The following is a 9365-nucleotide window of genomic DNA, read 5'->3' as shown; positions in this document are numbered from 1 at the left end:
GTATATTCTTACATTAATCAATTCTTTTAAGTTATTTACTCACAAAAACGCGTTGGTAACCTGTTATACATTAATTTGTTGATTAATTTATAACCTGTTATACATCATATCCGTGCAGCTGCGTTTCTCATGACTTGTGTTATGATTGTTGCTGTTCTATCATCTATAGCTATTGTTAGGCGGATTCTTATGGCAACCTCAGTACTCAAGGCACGTTTAATCATATCTTAAACTTTTTGTCTACAGTTGTAAGTTTTGTAAGTTGGGGACTAAATTACAATATAGCCATACTACAGGGACCATCCGTGTAACTAATTCTAACATCAATATGTATGAAATAATACCACAGGTTGCTGCAAAGGTTATTGGAGAAGTTGATGCTCTAATAATATTCCCTGTTATACCATACACAATCCTCACAATTTTTTACATGTTTTGGTTATCGGCGGCTCTTAATCTTTTTGCAGATTGCTATAACTGGAAAAGGATTCTTTAGAGCTTCGGAAATGGCGACGGATTTGATAATTAGTAATATTCTGCGTATAGGCAAGAGTCCTCCACACACAATTAACTCTGCTTTCAACAATGGAGAGTTAGGTTTTTTGCTTAAAACCTTTTTTACATATTCAATTTTGTTCAAGCCTTTTTCTTGGTTTACTTTTTTTGAGTCTACCGATTCTTTTGAATTGAAGAAGACCATTTGGGCTGAAGATATATGGAGGACGAGGGGTGAGACCAAGGCTATTGAAAAAAAACTGGTAAGAAGCCCAAGGGTATAATTGGAAATTCAGGAAAAGTATGAATTTTAAGGAATAAATGATTTTCATAACAAGGGGTATGTCTGGGATCCTATTAAGTTTAGATTTGGCAAAAAAATACATTATTTTCCATGATCATATTAGAAATCCATCATCTTGATGGAACTTGGGAAAGTTTTCAATTTGATTTGTTGGAATTTAATTGTAAGCAACTGTCAACCTAGCTTACATTGGACTTAATCTATTAGTGAGGAGGTACAAGTCTATTTTTTGCTAAAATTTGTGGATTTTTTAATGCACTTTTGGAGAATTCACAATCACGGGGCAAATTGGTCATTTCAGTTTAATCATATTGGCCATTTGTTTGAAAGTCAACCATTGGGTCAAAAGTCAACTCTTCAGAAGTGTAGGTGTATGGAAAATAGTTGGTTTTGGCATGAGCAGGGGTATTCTTGGTATTATGAAAGTGAAAGTTTATTGCAAGTCAAACATTCTCAGAAAAGTCAACGACAGCAGGATCAGAAAATGCAGGCCTATCCTTATGTGCAGATGCCAACTGCTGAGTAAGGTTAGTTACTTTGATAGTCTAGTTTGGTTATATTCCTTGATCAAAGTTAGCATAATCCGTGCCTCTAATCTTAGTAATGCCACTAAACCGGTGGAAGGTTTTAAAGATTACGAGATTATGAGGTGTGGCTTAATACTACTCCTAACACCTTTTTTTTTAAAGGCCAATTTTATATGAAAATAAAGGGAACCCCGAGCAACGAGCCGGGTCAATTACTAGTTTTTAATAAAAATGGTTGGGTATTAATGTGCTTTGTTAACTGACTCGTGCTACTCTTGATAGATACATAACTTATATTGTTTAGGTATTTGATCAAGTTATGCATGGAGTATCTTCTGTATATAATCTTCACTTCATAATTATTTTTTGTTGCAAATGGAAAACTTCTATATTGAGTGAAAGGTATACCATATTCTTATTTGACTATCGTTAATCATACGTGTTGTTGTTTTGTAATAATTGTACTCACTTTATGTTCTACGGGATTTTGTGGAAGGTCGAATTCAAGATCTTTCTAACATTTGGAAACTCGAGAGTGGTATATTTCATATACTCATTATTAAGTTTGCTGCTTTTGTTCAATTTCTAAGATATATTACATTTCATTAATTTTTTTAACTGCCTTTCAAGCTCTAAGGCCACATCTTCTATATGAAGCACAACTAGTAGCTGGGAAGTCTCATAATATTGGACCAATTATATGTCAGGAGCAATCAGCTACTCCTATTGTTCTAGAATCAATTTTAGTAGGCAAAAACATGATACATAATTGAAGAATTCTCAGAGAATATGAAGGCTGCTAGCAAAACTGAGGTACCAAAACATATATAAAATTTTTACACTTGTGTATGATGTGGCCTTTTAATTATAATTTTTATATATTACATAATATGAACATTTAGTTACTTTTATCATAGTTCTATGTATAAGAACGTTTCTTATATAGATAGTAGATTTGTTTAGGCTCGTGAGCCAGCTCATGTATCCTGGTAAGGTGGTTTAAGCTGACTTAAGTTTACTGTGTACCCAACCAGAGCTGACAACTGCTTTTTTTGATTATTAACATGTGTCAGCTATGATATTTGTAGAAACAAAATACCCCCTGGTTCTTTATTATTGAGCATATGATTGTTAAATTCTCTTGCCTGTGTCTTTAGATTCTTATCTAATTTTTTCAATAGAGTTCATTGCTTTCAGGTATGCATTTCTTATTCCAGCAACTAAACATATTACAAAAGAAGTATGAAAGTGACGATTGAAGAATACCGGGATTGAAGAAAATTAATGAAGATTGGTGGACTTTTGTGGCACCGTTTGTTTTTTGTTAAAATTATGTATTGATATTAAACTTTGAATGTTGTATGAAATATTAGTATTTTGTTAAATATTATATGAAATGCATTATTTTTCTGTATATGAATATTTTTTTTGTGTTATGAGAATTGTCATTTGATAGGAAAATTAATAATTCTATAAATAATATATTTTTTTACCTTAAAAAGATGACACACAAATACGTGTCATTAACTTTTCTTGACAGGCCTTCCTTGACACGAATATACGTGTCATCTACCCCTTTAATGACATGCAATGCGCGTCATTAAAGGCCATTTTTCTAGTAGTGTAAACAAAACGAGACCCAACAGCTCCAACTGATTTATTATGTATTTCTTTCTTAACCAAAGATATTTGGGTAATTTTACACTAACATTACAGAACACACCTAACATACTAACATAGTTAATAATATGTTAGATTAGGATCATTATTGATAACAAAACTGGAAGCTAAGATCGTCTCTAGTCACATTATCATCAGGGTAGTGACACGTATATAGCATATATAATTACGGGATCCTGTGAATAAAAGTAATTATTAATAACTACGTAGGTAATGGAGTTGGGTGTGGTGCGTTAGTTGTCTAACAGAAATCTAATCATTCTTTAACAGAGGACATCTATTTTTTCCACACATAATAAATGGTTGTACACATAATTTCAACAGGAGAAAAGGTACTCAACTTTTCATACAACTTTCTATACTTCCTTTGATAGCTAGTGAAACCTTTATAATGGGACCAACTCTATCTTAATAAACACATAAATATACTTTTCAAATAAATGAAAAATAATAATTAATTATGAGATCAGCATGATATAACTATATATATAATACATGAACGAAAATGATAATCAGAAATAACAGGATAAAACAGAAGTGGCCACATAACTATCTTGTATATAACATTCACAACAATCGTATGGGCATGTTATATGGTTTTTTTGGATTCTCAACGTATATATTATTCGTTTCTAAAGCCATGATTAACATTTCACATTCTGAAGTATGGCCGAAGTACTTACTGTGTAAATGTATTATTCACCACTCTCCGTTAAAAGTGGCTGCTTTTTTTATGCGTACGTTCAATATAATATTATCATATGGATGACAAAGTTATATTATGACATGCATGCATGACATGGGACACCCCACAAATCCATCACCAATACGTACATACAAACATATACCTTTATTCATTGATTCTTATTCATTCCTGTTCTATATAATATGTGTATAGAATATATTTTCCCTTTTCTTTTTCCGACCACATGCTACCTAGCCATCAATCACCTTCACATTTTGTCAATTTAATTCATGCACCACCCTAAACTTAACCCCTATTTCGTACGTATTAATTCTTATAGTTTGTATAATATTGTGATTATATTTTAACATCACACTGACAAGTGACATAGCGGGTCCACGGATGCTGAAGATGTAGATGATCGAGCAAAGCTCCACAGATCAATCTCACTTGTGTACACTCCTTGGTTCGGTCTAGAAGTTGTGGTTGTGTCACAATATTGAGATGGCTCTAGTTCTTCATGGTCAAGTGGGAAACAAAAGTCTTCATTTGGCTCACTATAGCAAGACTCGACTTGACCGTTGAGTTGAGTGGCCACAAGCCGTTCAAGATCCGCCCAATTGTCAAGACGCTCACGTGAATCATGGTCCGTGTCGTTTGGTTGATCTGATTCAGCCTGGAAGTCATTCACATGGGGTTTGAAAGTTAATCCTTGATCGAAGTTGGTCATCGTGGGATTTTCGAGCCTTGGTAGGTGGTGGAATCTGCTGTTGCTATTTGGGTTTACGGATTGCTGAATGGTGTTGTGGGTTGAGTTGAAAGACTCGAATTCTTGTTTACAAGACCGGCTGCTACTCATGTACACGAGTAATTGGTCAAGAACACCATCTTTATTTAAGGATTGTAACTGTGTTCTTGAATCTATCGAGGTGGATAGCGATCTCTGAGAGCTCTCCAGCGCTTTATGGTAGTTTTTCTTCTTGAAAACACGACATACCACCCACCCGTCTTCTTGAGTTGAGTCACAAAGGTTAGAACTCTGAGGAAAAGAAAACCGGTAATTAATTAGTGACCTTACACGTGAATAACACATAAAAATGAGTATGTGATACTTCGCTAAGTGAAAGTGGTACTTGTTTAATTAGATTTAATTGAGTTACTTTTTATCAAGAAATTAATATAATATTAGTGTTTGATTAGATGTAACTGAGTTATATTTCACAAAGATATCAATAAAAAGGTTTCCACCAAACAGAAAGCTTCAAGTTTAAGCAAATTTAATGAGGAAAATAACTCACTAACACCGTTTCTAATCAGGGGACACATTTGGTCCCCTTCTAATTATGTTCTGTCGGAAAATTAAAGAGACTTACACATGCGTCTTGGTTGGCAATCATATTATCATCAAGCCTATATTCATGCATTATCCAATCAGATTTCTGGCCATGAGGGGCTCTCCCTTTGTAGAACACAAGTGTTTTCCTCATGCCGATTCGTGTTACGCTACTATAGATGACCTTATCACGTCCGGTGGCTTTCCAGAAACCCACAGCCGTTGCACGGTTCGTTCTAGTACCTGTCGGGTACTTCTTATCTTTATGACTAAAGAAATACCAATCATTTTGGGGTGTTGATCCTATCTTGCACTTCTCTGCGAATACACATGTGCTTATCATGTAATAATCTTATGCAAATCGTTTATTATTAAAACACATAAAACTAGAATAAAAAGTACGTGCATCTACAAACCTTGTATATCCCAAGGTTCAAGCTTGTTAAGATCAACATCGCGAATAACATCAAGATCGATCTTTTCGTATGCAACCTTTTTCCTCAAGTAATAGTGAAGAAGCTCTTCCTCAGTGGGGTGAAACCGAAACCCAGGTGGCACTTTAGACTGGCCATTAACATTTACAGACAAACTCATTTCGTCTTCAGACATTAAGAGAGTGATTAAAGGAAAAGATTGACAAGGTGTGCATAAAAATAGTTGCAAGGACATGATTATTTATATGGGAAATTGAGTGAGATGGGTCCAAACAAACTCAATCATTTAGCCTTTTTGTGTATATGATGGTGTGACCAACCCAAGGGGCCTCTAACAAAGTGAAATGCATTAACCAGAATATAATGAGGTACCATAATCGGAGTTGAGGGCATAGTGTTTGCTACTTTTAGTGAAGGGTCTTGAAGTTGAAAACAACTAACCACCTAAAAGACCAAAGGAGGGTCCCAACCGGTGGGTCCATGGGCTAATGCAGCGGGAGGCATGCCTCCATCTTACCTACGACCCTTGACCTTAAAATCTCTTTGAAAACCACATCTGAAACCACCGCTATCTTCAAATATCTTTCTCTCATTTTCCTCGTGCAACAACCCTAGTCAAACCTAAGCCCTGACAACCATTGGTTTACACTCATGGCAGCAATTACACCAATATCACGTCAATATTAACTAGAGATTACACTTTTTCGGAACATTTTTACGAATAAGTAGTTAACAAAACCGGTTTCTTTAATCCTATTAGGTTGCGCTTAGAATGGTACAATTGGTTGTAAGGGGCGGTTCAACAATGATTACTGTTAACCCTATAATTTCATAAAATTACAAGTTCAATAGAAAATAATTCTAAATTACATGATTTTATAACATAATTAATCCTAAAGTTGATTCATAATAAAAAAAAATAATTCAAAAGTTGCTCGACGACAATAGAGAGCAATTACATTTGATGGCAAATTGATTAATTGGAGGTTGATGATAAATTAAACGAAAGCCGGTAGGTTAAACTTAATATTGGGAGGCAAATGATTCATGGATGACTACTAAAGGTCTTTGATTATAGGTTAAAATCCAAAGTTATACCTTAAGCTTAAAGCGGTACAACAATACAAATTGGTATTACCTATAATTTCCGCAGTTCATACTATATAAACCTTTCATCCAATTTACCATGCTATGTACTAGGCTGGTGAGCGAAAAATCACTATAAGTGGTATAATAGGAGAAAATGTATACGTATCGTATAATATATTTATAATCTATAGTAAGATATGGTGTTTGGTTTTCATAACGTAGGGCCATGAACTTATTTGTAAAAGAAAAGGTATTTAAATAGAAAATCAGAATGATTTGATTATCATAATACTGTGTACATTATTCAATGATCATTCAAATTGACAAAGGATTTGAATTCTAATTTGTCGAGTCGGCCGAAAGTAAATAATTTATTCTGTATACTATTAATAATAGAAAAATACTTGGCTAAATATGCACGTAAATGTCAAAATTGATGGTTTTACGAGATACTATATATTATTTTCCATTTGCCACTTGGTCTATTATATTCTACTAAATTGAAGCGATATATATAGAGGTTGCATATATATAAAGCTAACATCCTAACGATTGTCCCTGATCATAGCCATTGCTTTACGGTGTTACGATGTAAACATACTGTTGATATATTATACATACGTTATAGATACGGTCATTTAATACACTCACCGCCAAAGTAGCAGTAATACATTGACAGATCAACTTAAAAAGCCTCTTTAGCATATGAGTAGAACTACTCGTTGGAGCTACATGCATGGTCGTTTTCTATACACTTAACACACGTATGAGTTATATATAGTATATATGCACCATTATAGAATGGTTACACATTTGCTTTCATTTCTTTTAGAGTTTAAACCAGGAATTCGTCATATTACATATAGATCGAATCAATCATACACGTACAATTTCTGCCTTCATCCATTGACATGAATACAGACTTTTGTGGTACAGTCTAGTTTTAAATGTTTTTCCTTTTCCGAACTATAGGATTTATTGTTTAGTTGATCATCAAAGCCCTCATAAAGATCCCCACATTTCATGAAAATATCGAATTCTCAAGAAATTGTATTAATCTAGGGTGTAGTTCGGTTAAAAAGACTCTAAAACCCAAGAATGGCTAGGATAAGCTATCAAGATGACGTGTGCCTTTTTTTTTTAAACAGACGGGTATTAGTGTATTTTTGTTAGGTTACTTATTTCCGAATTGATTTTGCTGTTATGACGTTACTCCTATTTATATAATAGAAGAAAATTCATTTACTGTTTATTCTTTTAAAAGTTCGTTGATAACTTTTGGCACTTTAAAGTCTGCCTGTTAAATTTGAACAAATAAAATGACAAAAACTGTAAAAACAATATGGAATTGAATTTAGGTGTTTGCTTTTAACATCTATTCATCATATATGCTCATCTTTCTTCAAATTCATTTGCCCCTCCCTTCACCACTTTCTATTGATATTCTTTTGATTAATCTGTAGGCCACTAATCGATCGGGATTTAAAATAGTTCGAATTTTCCACATCTACATTACATATATGTACAAAATAGTTGAATGACATTCTAATAGTCTGCTAATGAACTTGTTAATTTAGAACTGAAAATGTGAATGCATGCGTACATAGTTGCAAAAGAATACGCAACAAAATACTAGTAATGAAGTATCTTTAAAAGCATCCACAATAAGAAGGTAAAAAAATAAAAAACACACACCTAGTAATTAGATGTCATATAAAAAAATACTTGTATCATTTTATAAAATCATTATATAAAAACACACAAAATCAAATCAATCTATCTATCTAAATTATTAAAAGAAGCAATAATTTTCACATGACATCATTTACGGCATTCACATAGCATATCACGTAAATGCCATGTTACCAATTTCCTATTATATCATGTGTTAACAACACCGATGCGAATTCATTATCTATTGACCTATTACAGGCTTATAGTAAGACTATGTGTTGTCATTGAAGATATAATATGAATTTATCCAATAATATGGTGTCATGCATTGCTAACTAGATGTTGAATAAAGACTTGCTGAAGCCACTGTTGAAAGCCGCATGAGCCTGTTGTGGTTAAAGCGAACGGTGGCTTCAACTAATCTTCTAATTTATTTATTTATTTATTTTTCTAAATTTGAAAGCTAACTAATATTATATTAAAATATAAATATTAAAATTACAAATAACACTAGCCTAGTACAAGATCATTGGAATGTCTCGCTCACAAATGCTCGACCAACTCATGACGAAGGTTTCCGTGGACCTCGCGGTTCTTGATATATATGATGTTTTGGAGCTTTTCATTACCGGTGATTGTTGATTCGGGTCGTGGGACGTCACCTTGGTATTTGCGACAAATAGTCATACATTGGTACTCAAGAACCATATTATAAAGAATTATACTTAAGTGTAAACGACATCCATTATTTTCTTCCTTGACCAAATCCATAGTGGCTTCAAAATCAAATGAATTTTTTTTCTTAAGAACTCCAAACGCCCCTTGAATATCTTTTTGTGCCGATTCTTGCTTATTTGTAAAGTACTTCCATTTGTCTTCAACTGGAGATGCATAAGCTTGATTAAGTGTCGACCATTCGTTTAAAATGTCATTAACCAGGTAGTAGACAAGCTTGATTTGTACCCCATTTGCATAAAAACGATTCAGTTGCTTGTTCAACAACATTTACGTCGTTATTGTTGGTACATGTATGTCAGTAGTTCATAGTCTAATGTTTGTAATCGAGTCTGTAATGTAATTATGTTTTTGATTATGTTTATGTTTATGTAACGAGCGAAGTTGTCAACAAGTTCGCTTAGGCGAA

The 9365-nt window shown here is 33.5% G+C and overlaps 1 protein-coding gene and 1 long non-coding RNA gene across 3 annotated transcripts; one reads left to right on the top strand and one right to left on the bottom strand.

Annotated features, from left to right (window-relative positions):
• Window positions 1–673: 673 nt before the first annotated feature.
• Window positions 674–2733, top strand: LOC143630035 (uncharacterized). 2 transcript variants are annotated; one of them, XR_013153084.1, is made up of 4 exons: window positions 674–758; window positions 1203–1326; window positions 1729–2139; window positions 2524–2733. It is a non-coding gene; the product is annotated as an uncharacterized LOC143630035 (long non-coding RNA). The 2 variants fall into 2 exon arrangements; XR_013153083.1 differs by lacking the exon at window positions 674–758 and having other exon boundaries at window positions 765–1326.
• Window positions 2734–4046: 1313 nt separating this feature from the next.
• Window positions 4047–5638, bottom strand: LOC143630034 (NAC domain-containing protein 43-like). The gene is made up of 3 exons (XM_077099145.1): window positions 5441–5638; window positions 5065–5342; window positions 4047–4730 (listed from the first exon to the last, which is right to left on the bottom strand). Exons 1-3 carry the CDS (start codon window positions 5631–5633, stop codon window positions 4062–4064), a joined length of 1140 nt encoding a protein of 379 aa, XP_076955260.1. The 5' UTR covers window positions 5634–5638; the 3' UTR covers window positions 4047–4061.
• Window positions 5639–9365: the final 3727 nt, after the last annotated feature.

Source organism: Bidens hawaiensis, unplaced genomic scaffold, assembly GCF_021521415.1.
Source record: "Bidens hawaiensis isolate Kalapana, Puna unplaced genomic scaffold, B.hawaiensis_p1.1 tig00005510_1, whole genome shotgun sequence".
In the NCBI taxonomy this organism is placed as follows: domain Eukaryota; kingdom Viridiplantae; phylum Streptophyta; class Magnoliopsida; order Asterales; family Asteraceae; genus Bidens; species Bidens hawaiensis.
Note: the sequence above shows the minus strand (reverse complement) of the source record. Positions and strands in the feature narration are given on the sequence as shown.

What these genes read in the sequence shown, in the direction of transcription:
- LOC143630034 (XM_077099145.1), bottom strand. Translation starts at nt 5,633, where the DNA reads ATGTCTGAAGACGAAATGAGTTTGTCTGTAAATGTTAATGGCCAGTCT. An exon ending in TGAACCTTGGGATATACAAG is followed by an intron (nt 5,343 to 5,440) that starts GTTTGTAGATGC and finishes GTGTATTCGCAG; the next exon opens with AGAAGTGCAAGATAGGATCA. An exon ending in TTGCCAACCAAGACGCATGT is followed by an intron (nt 4,731 to 5,064) that starts GTAAGTCTCTTT and finishes TCTTTTCCTCAG; the next exon opens with AGTTCTAACCTTTGTGACTC.